This window comes from Gopherus evgoodei, chromosome 4 (genome assembly GCF_007399415.2).
Source record: "Gopherus evgoodei ecotype Sinaloan lineage chromosome 4, rGopEvg1_v1.p, whole genome shotgun sequence".
Lineage (NCBI taxonomy): Eukaryota > Metazoa > Chordata > Testudines > Testudinidae > Gopherus > Gopherus evgoodei.
Genome location: NC_044325.1, coordinates 138,403,096 through 138,426,380, shown reverse-complemented (window position 1 = coordinate 138,426,380; position 23,285 = coordinate 138,403,096). Strand labels below are relative to the sequence as shown.

General features: G+C 39.4%; 1 protein-coding gene across 2 annotated transcripts in view; it reads right to left on the bottom strand.

The window, feature by feature from the left end:
- Nucleotides 1-4,451: 4,451 nt before the first annotated feature.
- The window catches only part of LOC115650852 (diphosphoinositol polyphosphate phosphohydrolase 1-like), a 32,287-nt gene continuing 13,453 nt past the window's right edge, over nucleotides 4,452-23,285 (bottom strand). Inside the window, exons 2-6 of one of the 2 annotated variants that reach the window (XM_030561343.1) lie at nucleotides 18,478-18,636; nucleotides 15,025-15,135; nucleotides 8,597-8,641; nucleotides 7,917-8,001; nucleotides 4,452-6,964 (exon numbers count right to left, since the gene is read on the bottom strand). In XM_030561343.1, coding sequence (XP_030417203.1) covers nucleotides 6,786-6,964; nucleotides 7,917-8,001; nucleotides 8,597-8,641; nucleotides 15,025-15,135; nucleotides 18,478-18,513 — 456 coding nt within the window. In that variant the 5' untranslated portion in view covers nucleotides 18,514-18,636 and the 3' untranslated portion in view covers nucleotides 4,452-6,785. The remainder of the gene's footprint in view (nucleotides 6,965-7,916; nucleotides 8,002-8,596; nucleotides 8,642-15,024; nucleotides 15,136-18,477; nucleotides 18,637-23,285) is intronic. The other variant, XM_030561344.1, reaches the window with a different exon arrangement.

The following is a 23,285-nucleotide window of genomic DNA, read 5'->3' as shown; positions in this document are numbered from 1 at the left end:
TACAGCAACTGAAGTGGACAAGCTCTCGCTATATTTTAGTTGAGTCCCCTCTCTTCCCAATACCATTTCTTACCTTCCATGGCAACAGTCCTCCTCACTGAGGACTGGTCACAATCCTCTCTAGGCAGGACATTTTGGAGCAGATTCCCACACTAGTCTCTGCTGATCTAGAAGCAAAAGACCTTGAACATCAATCCCCACCATAGCAGCACATTGTGCTACGCCAGCATTCGCCTCAGCGTAGCTGTTGCATCTTGCATCACAGCAGTTGCAGAAAGTATACCCAAACTCCGTATCTGCCTTTCCAGCACCCGTGTTACAAGTACAGTCAAAACCCACTTAAGACAGAGGAACCAATTCCTCCTCCTAAAAAGGAAAGCAAATCCCAAAGGGCCCATTTTGACAGAAGCAAAAGAGAGCAGTGGATGTGAATGCAAGCTTCCATCTGGCTATAAAATAAACCACCTTCAAGCTGCAAAGAGAACTACACAGACCTCATTCAGGACTTTCCTCAAATAAAAACCCCAGATCCATATATCCAATAGTTTCACATAATGTAAGAGTATACACGGACCAAGCTCTCTAGGCAAGAAGTGGCACATTAGCAATGCTTTCAGTCAAGAACTTAAGCATGGTCTCCCAATGTTTTATTTCTCAGATCCGCATCTAATATAGTTAGAGACGCAAAAAACAGCATCAACTCCCATGATCGAGGTTTTACTTTTCCATCCGCTCCAAACAGCAGTGTTAAAAGAGTTTATTGAGTCACCAATATCCCTTTACTAGATTCAACATTTTTATCCACACTCATTAGGTTTAAACTAATTGGTCAACACAATTCATCGCTAATATTAACCCATTACTTCAACACTGTCTAGCAGGCTAGATCTTCAAAAGGTCCAGATATACCTTCCTTTCACAGCAGATGATCACAGACTTACACCAACCTGTCGTCTAATTTCAAGAGAAATGTCTTCTATAGCTTCACCTTGGGATTTTAGAGTTGTGAAGCTGTGCTGAGGTTGAGTATTTTAGCTAAATTAAGACTCCAATCTTAATTATGAGAGTGTAGTCCCATCATTGCAACTCATGAATAAAGACTTTGCAGGGGCGGGAAGGGGAAGGAGATCAGGCCCTCAGCATTCACATGTTTCAGGATCCCAATCGCTATACTCACATGAGTTGTCACACTATTGGCCCCATTCAGTCTTATTAATTTAATCCAATTAAGGTGTTTTGAATTCTTTAAAGTTTTACACTCCAGTTTTTACTTTACAAAGTAGATTTTAATCAAGTCAAGGTTTTACCACACAATACACTTAGAGATGCACACGCCAAACTCATATTTCATAAGATCTTCCAACACGGAAGAAAGCAGCAAGGATACTGTGGTCTCAGAGGCAGTATTTTGGGCTTCAGTTGCTGGATGGTATGTAATGTGACAAGAACAGGAATAAAATAGTTTTTCCAGTGATGATAGGAAGTATTTCCTCTATACAAAGCTGCCATAAAGCAAGATGAAAAAAGCATGAACTCCTCCCTCATCCCCCTGCTGTGTAAAATAGTGGATTTTGCACATCTCCAGTAAGCCATGGGTCTAAAACAAAAAAACAAAAACAAGAAAAATTCATCTTTGTGGGGAGTTCAGAAGATACTTAGCTTTATTCTTGGCAACACTACCTGCCAGTTTGCAGGATCATCAGCTCCGCCAAAAATCCATTAATTCTCCTCTTCCTGTTTCCAAGGAAAACGTACCACTTGCTGGGACTTGAGAATGCGAAGATCTTCAGTTTCATCATAACAACGTGTGTTCCATGGGGACTTCAGCATCCCCATCAAGCAAAGAGGGTCATGCTGAAAAGGCAATACTCAGAACTAAAGTCTCAGCTGAAGACGCTTTATGTTCAGATTCCAGAAGGCAAGACATCCTAATAAAGTCTGCCATGACGAGATAAGGGAAACCATTCACACAGAAGACACTATTACAGAAAGGCCTGAGCAGAGTATTACCCCTCCAGTGGAAAGCTGGTATATAGCTCACCACATGTTTTCCCCCATGACTGAAGAACAATGTGGCTTGGGGACATTTAAGTTTGACAGACAGCCAAAACCAAGCGAGCAGCAAGAACATGGCTGCATTTTATTTTTTAAAATCAGTTACCCCCCAGTAAAACATTCAGTGTTTTTACCATCAGCAGTAACTCTCCAGTCACTGCCACCCATGATTTCCTTGAATTCTGACTAGTGTAGGAGCGCTAACTTCCCATGTGCAAAAACTTCCCTTGATTCTCAGGCAGCTTTTAAAACAGGCTCAGTGGCAGATGTGGGGAACCATTTACACTTTTACCCTGATTAAAAAAATACCAAAAAAATCCAAAACACATAGGTAACTGTTTTTTCTAGGGATCACATTCTAAATCTGCCCCGTGTCAGGTTTGAAATAACCAGAATGCTACTGAGATGACATATTGCTGTGGCACTCACCATTGTGGTTGGCAAATTTCAGAAGTAAAAATGGCCAAGGACAATACATTTTTGGGAATGGAGATGGGGGGGTGAGGATAAGATGAGAAATTGCTAGCCATAGTGGCATACAGATTAATAGGGAAAAAATAAAATTATGGCTAAGTGTGTAAGAAACTTAGATATATAGAGAGTATGTGGGAAGAATAATGAGAGACTGCCCTGTATTTCAAAAAAAACATGGGGAGAGAGAGAGAAATCAAGCTAATTACTTTATACAAGGGATTATGCAGTTTTGTTTACTGTTAAAATGGACTTTTTTCTTTTTAAAAAGCCCTAATGTGAGTTAATTAACTCGAGGTTAAAGCCAAGAGAGATTTACAATAACTAATTCCAAAGACTCCAAGATACCATATTTTACTCACAGACTTTCTAAATGGTGATACTACAGCACAAAAATGCCACAGCAGTCACTGTTCCACTGTACCAAAACAGGGTTTCAGAAATAATTCCAAGAACCTGAAGCATACTTCCTCCTTCTAAGAGAAGGGCTATTCTCTGTTCAAGCCTCTTCCTACACTGGTGCTAACACTACTTCAGCTCCGCCAGGGTTAGTTACGTTTAGCACCATAATGCAGAGGACCCTCTCGCTGCCACTAGCATTTTAAGCCTGGTGTCAGTTAAAACTGCTCTGAGCAAGGTTAAGCAACATGGAGCCAGATTTTTAGGTGCCTAAAGATGGAGACAGGCTCCCAGGGAGATTTTTGACAATCTGGCCCATGTGCTTAAAATGCAGGTGGGCAGCTTGCAGCCCATCTAGACTAGGGCTCCCAACGTGGCTAATTTTGCTGGAGCTGAATCAGCCTGGGCGACAGTGGGAAATGTTTGCCAAGTTTCCCTAATGTAGACAAGCCCTATGTCTCCATGTCCATGTATCACTGTCACCCTCCAACTCTGAGCCCTACTGTAGGACACAAAAGGAAAACCATTATTTCAAGATCTCAATATCCAGAAATTTCTCCTCTCTCCTCCCTTGTAAGCAGTCTTGCCTCCTAATACCCCAGTGTCTCCTCCTTATATATGTACAGAATAAAGGTGCAGCTGGCAAAACACTGGGAAAAATTATCAGGTGAGTGAATTTACTATACTGCACTGAATTCCATCCCTCTGATTCTCATTAGAATCCTGGGTTCAAGGGTGCTGAAGAAAACCTAATACTTACACACAATAACGAACCCCTGGTGTCTGTGAGAGGTGGAAAATTTTGACCCAAAACAAACACATCAAAACCTTCCTAGCTGTGGCTAGAGCTTTGTAGTGCCAGACTTCCCAGACTGCTACAACCGCAAAAGATTTCTTAAACCAAATCTAGAAATTTCTCCCTTATTCTGTTTTGAGAGCACTCAAGATCATATTGGCTAATATCCAATGCCAATGAAGAAGGAACTACACTGCAGGATATGTCTGCACCAGACAGTTAAACCAGCATCTGCCCTGGCTAAGTGAAGGTCTGAGACACATCCTAGCTCTAGATTTAGGGTCAATACACACCACTATTTTGGGAGGTAACAATTTCCACCCTTGCTAGCATGTTCAGAAGCACCGGTCTTAGCAATGCTGGAAGTCCTAGTCTAGTTTGGAAGCCATTTTGTACACTGGGTCAGTCGGACTTGCTCTGGAGAGGTTTAACTGACATCATGCTGACAACAGTTACCAGAGCCCCCATCTTAAAATCCTGATGTGTTTGCATATGAAAGGTTGCTCAATTATGAGTCCCAAATCAATTCAGTGTCATTATGGACAAGATTATTTACGCTGATATTCCACATGGCTATACGAATTGTTACAGAAGAATCTCAGACATTGGGAAGATGCGAACTCTAGGTGGCGGTAAGAAGGAAAGATTTATGTAAGTCAGGAATAAGGCTTGTTTTAAGTACACAGCTTTTGAATAAAGACTACGTCCACCCCAGAGCTCAATCTTCTATTTCCAGTTAATAAGGCATAACACCAGCCACTCAATGTAACCGCATTAACAGCATGAAGTCATGCCACATTAAAATACTTTCTTGGCACCATTTATTTTTCTGACCCAAACAAAGAAGCCACTAGCAAGTCATTAACAATATTCTAGCTAAAGTGTCAGTTTAACAGCCCTATAAAAACATTTTTAGATTTAAGGAAACAAAAATGTGCATGCTATTGATATTAAAACTGCAGTTACTCTTTCAGGAATACCAGCTGCTTTTTTTGCAAAGCATTTGTAATGTATTAATCTATATAGTGAAGGACAAAAACAACTGAAGGCAGTAGATGGCTGTGTTGTTAGGCGCCGCTAACGGCTCAGAAAGAGCAGATTCTTTTACTTTCTTGTCCGTTTCTGGCTATATTATTCAAGCCCTTTTTAAAGTTATGTTCAGGCTGATCAACAAAGACTAAGAAGGGACTGTACATTTGTTTCTAAATTGAAGTGAACAGAACTGGTGTAATTTAGGCTGAATTCCAGATGCTCAGTTTCAAACTACTTCTTGAATAATGCCTCTCAGCCTTTTCATGTTGGCCATCACTGGCACTGCTTTTGGCCTTGCTATCCCATACTGATGAAAGTAGGGAGAACAAATAAAGGAACAGAATGGGATCTCAAATTAAACAGCCTCTTGCCAAAGTAGTGAAAATACCAATTCCCATTACCCCAGCTTCATTGATATGTCTATCAGAATTTTATATTGCAAGTGCTTAGTGGGAAGAAAGAATGCTCTTGAAAAGTATGAGTATTTATTAGAATAATTTCTGTTAAATATAAGGAAGAGTACTGCAGATTTAATTTCACATCTTGGCTATGCTCTGACAAAGGAGAAGTTACCAAATGCAGCAACTAGCTCCTGTCCCAAGCCAGGGATTAATTAATGCCCCTCCCAAACCTTTCCCTACCCCTCCAACCCTCCAGCCCCAACCCTTTCCATTTTATTTCCCAAACTAGACAACACTGTTGGCAAATCAAGACAGCATGAAACTTACATCAGTAAAAAACAACCAAACAAAAAAAAACAAACCATGGATTGTGCCAATGCATCAGGGCAACTATCCTATTAAATGATGTACTTCTCCACACTAACATTTCTGCTTGGGAGCCAGCTGTACCTTTGTCACAGAGGATGATAGTTTTAACATTCTGAGTATGCTCTGTGGTACAATTGTAAGTGCTGCAACGCCACATACAAGAGAGATTCAACACCTGATTTCCCCCCCCGACCCCCCAAGACTTTTTTCAGGGACACAACAGGGACATCCCCCAAGGGTTTGTGCAATGACACTCAATAAGTACAATCCAATACTTTAGCACAAATTACAATACCCAGTTGAGCACAGTATAAGGCATGTGGACAGGAAGAGACATCAGCAATATGCAGCAAGATGAGAAAGAATTCCAAAAACAGCAGGGCAGCATTGGTGCTTGAAGCTCCCATTGGTTAGATTTTAACCCCACTTTGAATCCCTGATTCCTATCATTGAGGCCAAAATTCAGTTTCTATCATAGTGTTTCTGAGGCTGTTTGCTTTTGGCTGGGCGGTAAAGACCAATTCCTTGTGTTTCATTCTAATACAAAAGCAGAAATGTTGGCTGAATCTGTAGAAGAAACTGAGCACCAGGGATGCCTGAAGGTGATCAAAACTTTGCTCTGACCATAAAATGTCACTGCGCTAAGTTTCGGGTGTTTATGGGGGAGTAAACTGGCCCAGCCATTAGCATGGTCACAAAAAGTTTTGTATTTAAAACAACAAGGCAAATTATGAAACCCTCTTTTCACAAGTAGCCCAGGTTTAAAAAAATTCCCACAAAATTAAAAGTTAGATTCCTCCATCTAAAAAAATAGTTTATACATATGCGCTGAAAGTGACCACCACAGGTCTGAACAGCACCTTACAGTACAGACTAAGACTTAAAGAACTGATCTCACATTTGCAGTCTTTAATTAAAAAAAAGAAAAATGTCTGGCTATGGCTGGGTTGACACATATGGGAACACTTCAGAACACAAGGCAGAGACGAAACGAGCAGCGTCGCTCTCCAGGCCAGGGTAGCAGTGTAAAGGGAACGGGGCACTTCATGCACAAAATGTATTTTACAAAATACAAATCCAAAAAAGCAAAAAAACCCACCTTGCACTAAACTGCAACACTCTTAACACTTGCTTTACCACAGGCTGCTGCCCATGCCTTGTTCAACAGAGGAGGCATGTGAAAAGGGGTGGGAGAGGGAAGAGGGGGGAAATCCATGTTTCAGTCTATTTTCCAAAACTCTCTTTTATAGGGACATCTTCAGTCATCTGATGTCAGAGACAGAACTCTCATTAGAGTCAGCATATGAAGTGGTCATGACAGGAGTGCCGTTGTTTGCCAAACAGCCATGTCTCAAGGTTTCAAAGTATGAGGCCTGCACTGGTTTGTGGGACTTCAGAACTTCTTTAGCATCTTCTATCTTAAACCATTCCCTTTTCCTTCCTGTGGGTAGAGGAATAAATTAGTAATCGCAGTAAGAGGACTAAAAAGATAGACATTTATCCCTTCTGTGAAGTTTTGCTGTTGACTAGCATTCTGTCCATGTCAACTGTGATTAAAGTGGAACAATGTAGTGGGCTTGGAGCCAATTCAAAAATCCCATGAGACTTCTCTCATTAGTCTTTTGATCTCATAGCGACTGAAGGGTCCCCCTAGCCAAGTGTAACACAGATGCCTCCAACGTTCCACAAAAGATGTTCATTAGGGTAGTAAGTCCAGCATCCGATTGATAGTGGTTTTGGATTCTGAGATTTATTTTTTAGATGTTATTTCCATTATTTCTGCGTGGGACAGAAAAATATAAACACACCACTGATTTTAAGGGAATTCGTAACAAATTTTGAACTCCATCTATCATTTAACAATTTTCTCTTTTTAAATGACATGCTCCTGAAAAGGAGGACATGATGGCACTCTCTGAAACCTGGCTTGGCATGAAGAAGTGCTTTTTCCCCAAGGCATCTCAATCCTCTTGTAAAGCATGTGTCTCTTTGTACTGAGACCTCTCCTGAGGAGAGGCTGCAAGATGAGCCCAATTATATGAGGGTTTTTAAGAGTGTTGACAAGCATCCTGCAGGAATTATACTGACAAACTCATTTTCATTTGGGGATCTGATAAGGATTAAAATGCACAGCTTTCAGGAGTGAGTGGTGAAACAGAAATGCAAGAACTACACAAAACATGAGTCTCTATACAAACCCACTGAGACGACACTTAAAGGACCAGAGAAGGAAGAAGGAATCAACAACATGATCATATTTTTGCTTTCAAAGGACAAGTCAACAGAATTCAACTATTCTAACCATCACTTACAGTAAAGGGCGGGAAGTTGGCATGCTTCTGCATGAGAGGGACGATGTACACCAGTAACGCTAACAAGCAAGAAAGTCTTACCAATATTGACAGAGTCCTCCCAGTCTTCCAACACGTCTGTGACAATAAGTACATAAACATATGTTCTGTGTTTCCTGTCCTGATTCTGAAAGGCAAAATGGACAGGATTATGGCAGAGCAGGCAAAAAGACAACACCCAAACAAAATCCTAAACCCTTTATTTTATTTTGAGGGGAGGGAAGCAAGGGAGAGCGGATTACTGAAAGCAGCCTCAAGCCTTCCTTTAAGTAGTGACCTTATTTAGTCTACAAAACTGCAATCAGTGGTCTCCCATTTCAGATCAAGAAAGTTGTTCAGAAAGGGTTAGTGTGTATAAAAATCAAGGGACTACAATAAGTGGCATTAGGATGAAGTAGCGTACAATAGTCCACACACAATAAATAGGCCCCACACTAATCCATGAAGTCTTGCTTTGTACTGCCGGTGAATGGCATTATTTAATATGAGATCTGATTTTGATTGCGGTTGATCACCAGCTATCCCACCTGAAGTGGAAACTGAGCACTCAGCACCTCTGAGGGAACAAACAAAAAAACAAACAAAAAAAAGAAGCGGGGGGCTTTTCCTCCAAATCTGGTTGTCTAGTTTGGTCAACATGCATACTGCTGCAAGCTTAGAAAGAAGTTTCACTAAAATGACATTTTTGCAGCAAGACTTTACAACCTGAACAATAAACTTACCTCAAAAATTCCTACTAATCTTCCTAATGTCCCTTTCACTCCAGCCTACAGAAAGCACAAGCAGAAGAAGGTTTAATGTTTTTAATTACAGCTCAGCTCATTTCCTTATTTCCAGTGTGACAGCAAGGTTTGTAAAAACAGGAAGCAAGTGTTGCAAGCAGTCAATTCACATGAAAACAGAGTAATCACCAGAGGGATGATGTAACTATAGCATGAGCCCCAAAAGCCTGGGATCCATCTCAGAGAGAAAAATCAGTTTGACACCTGCACATCAAGATACCCTCAATCATCAAACAGCTCTTATATGGCAAATTGAACAGAAAGACATGCTCAGCACAGTTTGAGCCTGGATAAAACTTGCTTAAAATAAAGGGGAAAAGGTTGAAGATCTCTATGATCAGCAGGCTTGGGTTTCAAAGCTGAAAATAAGTTTGTGTCAGATGCAAAAAGCAGTCTGCAGCAACACCATTTGTTCTACTGAAAGCTTTTATTTCCTTGCAGCTGAGCTGAAGAAAGTGTGGGCTGGAATTTCAGTTTTACTTTGGTCTACTTGGGTCCAAAGGCTGAGTCCACACTAGAAAATTTTAGGGTGAGAAACCTCAGGTAAAACCAATTGAATCCTATCTACAATACTGCTTCCATCACAAATACTGGTGGTGAATTACAAGATTTGAAGTTTGCTATTTCAGACAAGGGCCAATACATCTTAAGGGCTTTTGGGGTAAAATGTTTGTTTTAACCTTTCCTTTACCCACATTGTTGGGTATGTAAGTCTGTGGACTTAATTCTCTGCTATCTTATAACTACCACAGTACTGTGGATAATCAAATTTATAGATTAAAAAATCAGACGTACATAACTTGGATTTTTTATTTAAATTCAGTACAATTTTAAATACATATATTTAAATTAAATTTAATATCAACGTATTATATGGCCTAATCTTACAGTATCTATTATAATAATTTTAATTAAATTAGCACAAACTTAAAAATAATCGCAATCAATCACAAGATTAAAATAATTGCGATTAATCAATTTTATTTTTACTGTTAAACAATAATAGAATCCCCATTCAAATTATGTCTGATGAAGTGGGTATTCAGCAACAAAACCTTATGCTCCAATACATTTGTTAGTCTACAAAGTGCCACAGGACTTTCTGTTGCTTTTTACAGATCCAGACTAACAGGGCTACCCCTCCGATACTTGACATTCAAATTACAAATATTTTGGATTTTTTTCTACATATTCAAATACATAAAAGTACTGTAGTGCAATCCCTAGCATGAAAGTGCAATTTACAAATGTAGAATTATTATTTTTGTTTTGTTTGAGTGCAGTTATGTTTAAAAAAAGGTAAAACTTTAGAGCCCACAAATCAAAGCATGAAGGGGCATATGAATGCTGATGTGCCAGATGTGCTAAATACCTTGTAACCTCAGCTTTAAAGTACACAGGAGTAGTTAGGGTAGTTAAAATTTAGGGTTCCCCATTATTATTATTTCTAATCTTCCTACCCTACCCTTCATTAGCAATTAATTTTGCTAGCAATGAAGGATACAGCAGATGAAAAGTACATTTTAAGTTAGCATTGATGTTTGCCACCTGCAGGTTCAAATCAGTTCTTATAAATACATGGGATCCTTACAGCTTCAGTTCAACAGCCTGGGAAATCTTTCTAGTCACACGCAATATTTGAAGTCTGAGTACTTATATTTTTGTATATCCGGCAAATAAGGCATTTACATACCACAATATTGACTGTGATAAGCTAATTATAATTCAAGGTTAATTGTACTACAATGGAACTGGAGACACGTGAAATTCAAATGCATCTGTGCAGACAGCAAATTATTTTCTAATTCTTCATATGCTCTATTCTTACATGTAGAACAGTGTTGGAATTCTCATCAAATATTTAATTAGCTGATGCAACATAAAACAACCTCTCACAAACCAATAAATTCAAATAGTGAGAGAAAAAAGTGAAAATGGCTGCACAACACTATTATATTTAAATGTCTGGTTTCTGAACAGTTCTACAGTTTCTTTCCTGTAGGAAATTTCACATTTCATTCTGGATATGAACAAAAAAAAGTCAGAAATGCACATTTCTATGGAATGGAAACAATTGAAAAAGTTCATTTCACTCAAATATTTCCAACATTTCCAGCCAGTTCCCTTGCACCCTCCAGCGCCTGCCCATCAGGTTGGCAGCCAGCCACTTGGGAAGACTCACTACCAGGTGGGAAGCCCAGGGAACTAGGTGGGGAGATAGCCAGCCGAGGTCCTGAAATCCTGGGGAACCTGTCAGGCAGGCTGCCAAAGTTCCTGCAGGCCCAGGGAGCCAGGAATCCCCAGCAACCCATGAGGTGGGCTGCAAAGGAGCCAGCTGGGTCTACCTGCTCAGCCAATCTACCATCTCCGTATATGTAGGAGGTGGATGCAGTTGTCCCAAGAATGTCTGGGGATCAATTCTCATCAGAAATGAGCTCCTAATAGTGCCCCCATAACACAACAATCCAATTACTGCTCTTCAAACACTCCTGAAATCAAGCGATGGGATGAATTCTTTTAAGGCTCACACAATAGTCCTGAGTTCTAGGAAAAACTGATACCCTGATAATACATCACTTTGGACCACTGCTTCTGCCAAATTAGCATTCCAAACTGGGCATCTCAGCTTCTCAAGTCCAGTAACAGATTATGCTCATCATATGACAGGTCCTCAGGCTAGCATTTTAGCACATACAAAGTAGTTCTGTGAGCATAAGACTGAGATTTCATATTTTCTGTAATTCTGTGCAAGTATTACACATTGCACAATTGCAGTTGACATATTGAAATTTGATTTGCAGACTAAACAAATACAGCTAAGTAGCATTTAATGATTACATTCATTGGATTAAGAAGTTATAATCAGCTACTGCAGTGATCATATGGTCCTCTACCAGGTAACTACACGCAATACATCACTCTTCTGAAGTTCATTCGAGAGGAGTCTTCAGAGATGTCAGCATTTGATAGATTGAGGGCAGAGGTGGAATCTGAAATCACTAGAAATACGACTAGGTGCTGCAGTGGTCAGCTGTTCCTGTAACCCTGCTCCTTTTGGCACTTTTGATGTTTAATGTTTGTTGAGCAGCATTTGAGCAGGCAGGTACTTCACTTAAAGCAACTCAACCCTGCTAGGCTGCCATAGTTTGAATTACAGTCTCATTCGGCAGCAATACATGTGAGCAAGCAAACATCAGCTGAGCAAGAGAGGATTATCTCAGCCAGCCCAAACCAGTTTCTTCACTACAAATGGAGTCCATGGCAAGGCTTCCTTTCAACCACTAAGCCGTCATGGAAAGAGAGCAGCTTCTCCCAGGCTCTCAGCTGCCAGAGAAAGGGAGGGTCAATGTAGATTTATTTTAGGATTTGAAAGGTGAAGCCACTGATCTACTCAATGAACCTTTGACTTCAATATCAAATAGCTTAATTATTAATAGTGAGTTGTTCATAAAGCAGGGCTGTGTCTCCAAGTAGAACATTTTTCACTAGCCCGGTTAAACTATCATTTGTCTTTTGCCAGCATCATATTTTGCTATAGTCTTGATTATTAGTAGCTCAAGTTCAGTGTGCCACGTTACAGCTTGAGCACAAGAAAACTGAGTAGTTTCTCAATTTCAAAGATATGAGCAGATAGAAAATGCTATCTTCATAGGAAAAAAACCAAAACCAAAAACACACCCCAACAAAAATAGACCTCAGAAGAACTAGTGGGCTTTGGGAAGAGAGGTTCTTTTTAAAACATAACCATTTTATTCTTTCCATGGCATGCAAGCAAATAATTGCTATGAGAGACAGCTGGGTGCTGCCAACGACTTTCACAAGCACCATTAACCCCACCTGCATTTAAAACCGAATGCCATGGGCCTAATTATACAATGGAGGTGAACAAAGTACAAAGTTCAATACCCTGCCCCACAATCCTCCTCGCTACGCAACTGGGGGAGGAAGACAATCTCAGCTCTAACCTTATCTGACTTTCAGCACAAAGCATAATATGAGGGGAAGCAAGAGTAGAAATTTTTGAAAAAACCCTCAAGCGTTCTTCAAATACTTGCAATGTGTTAGTTGAGTTTTAAATACTTCAGAGGTACATGGACCCGCCTCTTTTACAGGAATAAAGTACGGTGCCAATGTGCGGTTAGTTAATTTAAAAATGGCAGTTACTTCCTAATACAAATTTTTAGGGAAGAGTTAAAAAGGAAAGACATTTTGATATTAAGAGGCTTAGAGTGTATACAGCAGGTGGTATACATAAGGATTTTTAATTCTGATATGTAGATTTTGAGGACCTCTGAATAGATACACAGAACACAGGAACTGCTGTATTACACCAGACCAGGGGATCACTTAGTCCAGCATCTTGTCTGACAGCAACCATTTCCAGATGCTTCAGCGGACAATGCAAGAAATTCCATGGTTGACAAATATGAAATAATTTGTCTATGGGGGAAGTTTCCTCCAAACTCTTATCAGTTAGCTGTTGACTTATGCCCTGTAGCCTGATGGTTTAAAATCTTCATAAAAACATTTTAAGTGTTATTTTATGCAATTGTGGACCTCCTTGTTATCTATATGAACATCTAATCCTTCCCAAATCCCTGAAGAGCTCATGGCTTCAGTTAATTTGTGGAACTCACTGTTAGATATCATGCATGTTATGTAAAATAATAATATTTTATCAGTTTTCAATGTGTTGCCTTTTAAATTAATTGAATGTACCTCATTCTTCTAACCGAATAAGCATCTACTTGTGTGCTCAAATTACTTTCTCTATATAATTCTGTATACCTGTCACCTCTCCTTCCAGACCAGTCCCGTATGAGGAGAGAGCTAAATGATAAGAAGTGTTTCCATGCCTCCAATTATTTTCATGGCCAGTCTCTGGATAGCCACACAGGATTTAAAAAACCAAAACAAGACCTGGGGGAAGGAATAGCTCAGTGGTTTGAGCATTGGCCTGCTAAACTCAGGATTGTGAGTTCAATCCTTGAGGGGGCCACTTAGGGATCTGAGGCAAAAATCAGTACTTGGTCCTGCTAGTGAAGGCAGGGGACTGGACTCAAGGAGCTTTCAAGATCCCTTCCCATTCTAGGAGATAGGATCTCTCCATTACTTTTATTTTATTTTATTTATTATTGGGCCAAAACACAGTTTTAATTTTTTCCCCAATAAATAGACCTCAATGATTTGAAAAGTACCATTAAAATCTTTTATACCAACTCATGGACAATTCTGTAAGGACATGCCTTTTCTTAAGCTCTGTTTTTTTAAGAAACTGCTTTTTATTAACTATACAATGTAAAATTCAACTTAAAACAATACAGCTTCATTTTAACTTGTTTCAATTAAAGGTCTCGGACAAAAAGCAGTGCTTCTCTTGAAAAAGAGAGCCTTTTTTAAACAACTGTACTACCTTTCTTCTCATTTCCTATTTTCTTCCACTGTCTGTAACTTTGGCATCATGCATGACCCTTCCCCTTCCTTCTCCTCCCACAACTATCTTGTCTTCAAACCTATTGTATCGTTGTCTTCACATCACACCTTCATTTCCTCCCACATAACACTAACAAAACATTTTCTTATTTTTAAAAAAAAGAGGATACCTGCATTATATTTGGGGTGTGTGTACAAGAGAAGTACCAGCAACCATTTGAAAAAACATTTTAAAGTCTAGTAACGGTAGCCAGGAATTGTATCACTCTATTAGATACTAAACAAACAGGACACAAAAGACTACTGAAAGTGAAGGCTGTACTGGGAATGGAAGATTGTCTCTTCACAGCAAGAAATGAGAGGGGCAGTTTTAAACTTAAATCATTGTTTAGCTTTTTTGGGGGACCTATGAGACATACCATGCACATATTACTGAAGAGAATTTATGTATTTTTCACAGTTAGATGAAGGAAAAAGATCATTAGACATATATTTGTAAGTTTCTTAAATAGATACCAAGACCCGCATTCAATCTTAATTCCATTTGTGATGAGAATATTCTGTTCTGCACCCAACATATATCCTGTGGTGTTGAATTTAGAAGTTATACACTTATAGAACTGTAATCAGTTCTCTATTATACAGGAGCTTTGCACTTGACTTTAAATGATTTTTACCCTTAAGGCTATGAAGATAGAAAAGTACAGTAACAGACACTGTCACTAACAATGCAAGCACTCTAATAAATTGCAGGTATACTGAAAAATGAACCAACAGGCTGAAAATACTTTTCACAACATGCAGATTATTTTGGCAGCAGGGGAAGGGAAGGAAAGGAAAAATAAGGAAAAACAAGAATGGAAAAGAAGAAGAAAACAGAGCCAACTACAGACCACAGAGTGAGTCCAAGTGTTCTATTCTTGTTGACTACATACCTCTTCACAGACTTCCCGCACAGCAGCCACGCTGGGCTCCTCCTCAGGCTCCATGCCACCTCCTGGGACAATCCATCTGTCTGGATGGCGACTACTGCTCACCAAGAGCACCTGCCAATGAAAAGGGTTATATTTCAAAGCAAAACAGAATGCAACTGATATGTGTACTCTCATGGTAGTATGCTTTTGTGGGACCTGGCTTAAAAAAATATAAGTTCTCATATACGACCCCTAAGACTGGTCAAATTGGGGTTCTGAAAAATATTCTGCTTCTTCCTTCTGAGGCCCAGCCTTCCTTAACCCTGTCCTATTTAGACTGTTGTGCATACTCTATTTAGTAAGCTACTCCAAGTTCTCCAAACTACTCCAACTACTACTAATCTGGAACAGAGATACTCAATCTTGAAAAGACAAAATAAATGGAGGCTGAGCACCACAAAATTAAGGTTAGCAATTTGACATGGCATCACAAAGCACATCATTGCAAGTCAATGTCATCATATACTGTTTAAAATTTCAAGATACATCACAATACAGTATCCAATAGTCAAGACACTTTACTACTACGTGGCACCTGTCCACAACTACATTACATAAAATGGGAATATTTTTTTTAAAAGTTGGTTGGGCACAGAATTAAGGTAACTTGCCCATGTAAAATGCTAATTTTGATAGTTTAATGGAAAGATTTTCAAGTTGGTTGCCCAACTTCCCTTTTGCCTTTGAAAAGTTTCCCGCTGAATGTACATTCTATGCAGTACTGCACTAAGAGAACAAACATGTTAGGCAAGTAATTGCACAGCTTTTATTTAAAATTACATGCATGTCCCAACTCTTATACCCCTTTCTGGCTGCTGAAAAGAAGAGATGTTTCTCATCCATCACACTTCTTCTGACCCTTGGGACTGACAGGAAGGGATCCCAGCTAATCCTGTCCATTCTCTCCCTCTGCCTTGTGTATCAGGCACCATAAGAAGCAGTCCTGTGATCAGCACTCAGTTTCCTCTGCCTCAGATAAGGTAGAATATAAAAAATAAATCACCCATTAGATCTGTGAAAAGCAATATCTGAAATGTTTGAGTTTCATCAGCCTAGAAAGAGTAAAAAACAAAACAAAAAAACCCCCACACATTCCCATTTCAACAGAGTAAAGTTTGTGAACCAGCAAAATAGGTTTGAATATATCTATCTAAGTAGGAGCAATTCAAGTTTTCCCCTAAATATGTATTTTTGAGGTGATTCTTTGGAGCATCTTTAATGTTCTGCTATGAAATATAATGTGGTTTTATTTGTTTGCTTATCTTCTCCCATAAACAAATGCTAACTGTTAATCCCAGCTGGCTGAAAGTTCCCCCAAGGAATACCTGGACATTGTGTTTACTGAATCTGGCTGTGATTCATCCACAAGGAGAAAGACAAGCAAATCACAAAATCTGTGATGTTTTCCCAAGTTTTTAAGTGATGTTTATTCACTCAATCCACTCAGAGCTGTCATGTTACATATCTCTATTTCACTGGCACAATTACCAAAGTAGCTCTGAACTAATGCAACTGTTCCACAAACTTTCCAACAAAACAGTCCAATTAGGTTGCAGGCCAACTGTAACAGTTTCACTCAAACATTTCAGAGCTAACCTGCAGAAAAGACTACGCCTATGCCTTACTGTGTAAATGCTGATTTTTATATATTTAGTATTGAAAGATTAGAGCAAATTAGCATGAGAAATTCTACATGCACATGACTGTACATTCAAAAATCACATTTGCGTGGAAAGCAAACTTAAGACTTACAGAGTTCCCTCCACTTTTGACACTTTATACAGTCTTGTCTAACAACCGATCAATATGCAAAATAATGTTCTTTTTCTGTTAGCTAGAAAACTTACTCACAAGTTACACTATGTTAAAAGAACATTAAGATTGCAAAATCAAGCACTCAAAAGTTCAGGAATGCCAGAATTATGGTTGCCTGTGAGATCTCAATTCAGCCCTCGAGTGTTTGCACTATTATACAATCTTTAAACGTGCGATCATATACCATTTTTTCCAGAGGACTCTTGCCTCGTTTCAGTGCACACTCATCGAGCAGTCAGTCAATATTTTCAAAAGCTCCCTGATCTCAGTTCCAGTAACCTGACCCAGACCCAGCACCACCCACAGCAACTCAGCACAGCAATTACAGGTGAAGTCCTGGGCAGCCCCAACCTGGAATGTGCCCAGTGCAGACAGAATCTTTCTGGAATTTAGCTGCTAAAATCTATAGTCTATACTGAGCATAAGCAAACTCCAGTTTGTAAAAAGCTTATAACCTAGCCAAGTTCAGGCAGACTTTCACAAGAGTGGCAAAAAGAACACCCGACACACAAACCACCAGCCCCCCGTGAAATTTCTAGTTCCTACTGCAAAGCATGGGGCAACAGAGTGTCTAAGAAATGTTCAGCACAATTTAATAAGGGCAAAACATTTTCCTCTAACCTTGTTCGCAGAAACAGCAAAACTATTCTGGCTGAATTTTCTAAAATACTTCAGCATGAGACAGACACCCAGAATGGAAAATTTCAGCCCAAACAGTTAAGATAAAGTTACAAGCAACTGAAAACAGGGTCATGATGGGAAGCATCAGGCAACCTTAATAATATTTGGTGAAAGCAGACCCACCTATAACAGATATAGTAAGACCATTTTTTAAAATTTATTCAAATAGTGAATACAAAGATTGTGTATTCTCCTAGTACTGAAACCTCCTCCTCAATTATTGGAAGTGGACCACATCCACCCTGACTGAATTGTTAACACTGGTTCTCCACTTGTAAGCTAACTCCCTTCTCTTCATGTGTCAGTATATTTATGTCTCCTCCTCCATTTCAAAGAGAAAGTTGTCATGATTTACCCAAAATTAAAGAGAAGCAATGGGAAGAAATAAGGGAATATCTATTTTCTAGTCAGGGTAAAATATACCTGCCCTCAGTAGCTACTAATTTCAATTTGTAGTGCCATCTCCAAAACAAAACCTGAGGCAGACCCCCTGGAATATCAACAGAGCATACTCACTTGTAGTCAGTTTGCAGTTGAAGCTTTTTATTTGAATTTCCTCACTTTATCTGCTAATAAATCACAGTACTAAAGCTTTTTAAAAAAAACAGTTTGATGGTGCAGAACAAGGCAGTGCCCTAATTAACGCCAGACTCCTAATGCTGACCTTTTAGATGTGAATAACAATTTTACAGCACTTAGTTAGCTTCACTCTTTAATGCAACTCAGAATATCCTTAGTAATGGAACAACTGGACAACCCTCAGTGAGAAGTAAAATCCTATCACTCTCCTAATCTAGCACAGTTTGAACATATACTTGAAAGAAAGAGGAAATAACCTCACAGGAGGAGGAAACATGCTCTACAGGGGCATCATTTTTGACTGTTTTAAACAGGATATTGCCACTAATCAGTTCTTACCAGACAAAAACCTAGATCAAAGTGAAGTTGTGACATTGTTGTGTTCTTCGAAAGCAAACAGGATGTACACAGGGAAATTCATACATCTAAAAAGCTGTACTCCCCAGTATAAGCATGGAGTTCAAAGGTCTCAAGTAAACTGGATAGTATGATCCAAGACTGCATATAAACAGAGAAATAAAGACAACTTTAACGTTTTACAGCCTGCTTGGTAACCAGTAAAAATAAGTAAATAAATCACACCTACTGTAAAGTAACATTTTTCTGTAAATCATTAAGAAATACTTGGGAGGAAGGATAGCAATGCCACAGACAAGATTGAAACTTGAAAAATCCACCTCTGAGTGGAAAGCTTTGCCAAGCAAGTGCAGAAGACTAAGCCATCAATTTCTACAGAATTCAGTTTTTAAACAATTATGTTTCTAGTCATTATAGTAGGAGGATAAGCTTCAAACCCTGTATTACATTAATTTAATTTGGTAGTGTAACAAGAACCAGAAGTGCAGGTGAAAAGTGGGGTTTTTTTTGTGAAAGATGCAGGTGCCTCAATGGAGATTGTCCTTTCTCTTGCCTCACCTTCACATGGTTTTAAAATGTACAAATTTGTGCAAAGCTCTGAAGGGAATATTTTACTTCAAAATTGGTGTCCCTGAACAAAGGATTCAGAAATGAATTAGTACATGTCTCTTCCCCATCCTAAACAGCAGCACTGAGAAGCCTCTGATATCTTCCCAGAACCGAGTATTTGTGTGTTAACTCCCCTGGTCTGTAGAGAAAGCAATGGTAAACAATTTCTCAACATTATTTCTGTGCTATATTAGTTACTGGTCCACTCAGCTGAAGTGCAATCTTTCATCTACAGTCCTATGCTCATTTTTGGCTTGCTGTGGCCTTCATTCTGTACTTGTAAGAGCAAGACTAAGAAAATTTAAATCCTGGTCCTTCTGCCACTGGTCAAAATGTCAACTGAAGTCCAATATATATTTCAAGTAACGATGTAGTTTTTACAGCATTTTTTCTTTCCTCAAAAATAAAAAATTAAATGCTCCTGATAGTGCAAGGCACAGCCAAGAGGCCAACAGTTACTATCCGCCTTATCTTTCAGAACACGCTGTTTTTATGTTTGAGATAGTAAAATCTATAGCCTCAGTTTTACAGTGAAGTTTACAAGGGAGTACGGACACTTGTAGATTAGACCCACTGAGCAGCCACCTAGTACTTCTCCTTTTCTATTGCCCAGACAGCCCCTGCAGGGAAGGGGGCCTCATATGGCTTTAGCAGAAAGCCTGGCTGTCTTTCCATTCACTGTCAAAAAGCAGCTATAATTAAAACAAAATCCCCCCTCTGTTCCCCTCTCCCCATTCTCTAACACAGTCCTTTAAAAAGCATAAGCATTTCAAGTACAGTTACTAAAACATGGAGGTTTGCTATCAAACATTTGTATTACAAGAAATAAATATATAATTATGTAAAGAACTAAGGTTTCTCCCAGCTTGATTTATCAAAACCAATAGGGATTACAAAGAAAATGCCTGGCATTGATATTCCTATAACTCTTCCTGCCCCCACCCACACCCTCACTTCTTGGCAGTATTCCTTTTCTGCAGTGAGATCATGGGGGTGGGGAACAGTACTTCTTGCAAGCAATCTGGCTAAACAGTAGGGTTGCTGTAGAAAGGTCTCTCCACTATGCAGCAGACCCAAACGTAGCACGATTGACACACTGAAATGAAGATCTTTGCCCTTTATAGAACCATAGAAAATAAAACCTTAGCAGAAGAATTAACCTGATAGCAATGGCAGCCTGGTATTTAAGATGAAGCTTTGCTAGTAAGAAAGGAGTGAAAGACATGTCATCAAGCTTAACTAATCTTATGACAAATCAAAAGGCTCCATTAGCAGCTACGTATGTACTTGCACTACTTAAACACTGCTTAAAATTCTGAAGTTTGTATTTCTTAAGAAAATAGCACAAGCATTTTAAAAAAAATTTTCCCCTCCTCTAAGAAATCTGAAAGTAAGAGCTCTATCCCTACAATTTTTGTTATTTTCTATTTTACCACAGTTTCTCAGGCAATTAAAATTAACAATTTTGAAACAAACTCTGACATTAGCACAGTTCTGGGAATAGACTGGTTAATGAACTGCTGTTGCAGAAGCAGGAGAGAGAAAGCAAGAACACAAATATAATACAGTATCACTTCGCTCTCCCTCTCAAAAAACCCCACCACCCCCAATGGCTACAGTTTTTCCCTCTAATTTGTTATTAATCAAAACATGTAGATATGGGATTATTATAAGAATCAAAAGGTGAGTAAGGAAAGAGTTAAAACGGGAGGCTATAACAGGTCATACTGAAAGGTCAATTGTCAGGCTGAAAGGAAGTTACTACTGGAGTTCCACAAGGATCAGTTTAGGGACCAATCTTATTCAACATTTTCATTAAATTACCTTGGCACAAAAAAGTGGGAGTGTGCTAACAATATCTGCAGATGACACAAAATTGAGAGGTATTGCCAATATGGAGGAGGACCGAATATCATACAAAAAGATTTGGATGACCTTGAAAAACTAGAGTAATACAAATGGGATAAAATTTAATAGTTCCAAATGCAAGATCATGCCTTAGGGACTGACAAGAATTCTTGCTATAAACTGGGGACATATCAGTTGGAAGCAACCAAGGAGAAGAAAGTTCAGGACATATCAGCCGATCACAGGGTGACTGAGCTGCTAATGTGACATGGCTGTGAAAAAATCCTATGCAATCCTAAAATGCATCAAGCAAGATATTTCCAGTAGAGATAGGGAGATGGTATTACCATTAGACAAGGCACTGATGAGATCTTATCCGGATACTGTGTGCAATTCTGGTCTCCCATGTTTAAGAAAAATGAACTCAGACTGGAACAGGTTCAGATAAGGGCTACCAGGATGATCAGACGAATGGAGAACCCACCTTAGGAAAAGAGCCTGGCTTGTTCAGATAACAAAATGAAGGCAAGGGGAGATATGATTGCTCTCTATAAATATATCAGAGGGATTAACACCAGGGAGGGACAAGAGTTATTTAAGTTAAGGGTCAAGGTTGGCATAAAAACAATGGATATAAATTGGCCATCTACAAGTCTCTAACCATCAGAGTGAAGTTCTGGATCAGCCTTCCAAGGGGAGTAATGGGGTAAATATCCTAACTGGCTGCAAGACTGAGCTTGACACATTTATGGAGGGGATGGGTATGATGAGATTACCTACAATGGCATATGGCCCATCTCTGACTGCTATAAACAAGTACCTCAAAGGGCCAGAGATGGGACACTAGAGGGGGAGGGATCTGAGTTACTACAGATAGTGCTTTCCCAGGTGGCTGGCAGGTGGGTCTTGCCACATGCTCAGGGTCTAAATGATTGCCATATTTGGGGCTGAGATGGAATCTTCCCCCAGGTCAGACTGCAGAGCCCTAGGTAGTTTTCACCTTCCTCAGCAGCATGGGGCACAAGTCACGTGCTGGTCTGAACTAGAGTAAATGGTGAACTCTCTGTAACTTGAAGACTTTAAATCAAGAATTGAGGACATCAGTATCTTAACCAGAGGTTACGTGCCTAGTAAAGGAGTGGGTAGGTGAGGTTCCATGGACTGCAATATGCAGGAGATTAGACTACATGACCATGATGGTCTCATCTGGCCTTAAAGTCTATGAGATATTTTCTAAACAAAACAAATCCTCTCACCAGCAGCTAGGAAAGGCATGCCAAACATTTGATCTAAACTACTTGACAACATTCTAATAGATTTAATCATTACCTTCCTCAGAAATACATTAATGAATGGCAAAAACATCCTGGTACCACCATGCCATGGTGTCCTAAATAATGTGGGAATCTCAGTGGCATAAGTGGAATTAAGAGGGAATATTCTAGCCTTCTATCATCTGTGGTTAACTCCCTATTACAGTCAGTGCAATTAAAGATGTAGTCTAGATTAATCTAATCTATATCAACTACAGAAATGCTATCCACCCTCACAAGTATTTATATGGCCCCAGTATCTAAGCTGTGTTACTAATTTTATGAATAGTCTAAACCTAAATGAAAAAAACAGACAAAACTTTGTTGGGCTTAAGTTGACATTTGTCTTATTTCATTGTCTTTACATGTCTTTGTAAGTATCAAACGGAATAACCAATAAAAAACTGTCACAGTCAGAAGCAGTTTTATTACACAATAAAACAAACTGACTTTCATACTGCATACCTTTTGAAATGCGCACCATTTTAGAAGATGGGCCAGTTCTAGAACAGATAACATATTACATATGCACACAGAGAAACAGTACTTGATCAGTCTAGCACAGTCGTGTCCCCAAACAATGGAGCAGACCCCCTTAGGGGGGCATGGAGGAACATTCGGGGGGAGCGCAGAAGGGCCTGGGCCAGTCCCCATGAGGGGTAGAGGGTACCACCCAGCCCCGCTCTGCGCTCAGCTTTGTTCCAGCCCAGATCCTGGCCCACACCCGCAGCTGCAGCCCTGGCTTCCCCTGCTCCCAACAGTGGCGTGGGGGTGCAGGAGGTAAAAAGTTTGAGGACCACTGATCTAGCAAGTGGATTTTGTACCATTATTTTCCAACTATCATTTTCCACTATCAACTCTTAATCTGGCAATTAATGTTCAATTTGTTTAAAAAGACATCATTCTAAGATCCTTTTTGGTTATAAATATTTTCAGTTTCCCTTAAAAAAAAAATCAGACTTTACAAGAACTGCTCTATTTTGCTCATGAGAATTATCTTATGTCTATAGCTATTATGAA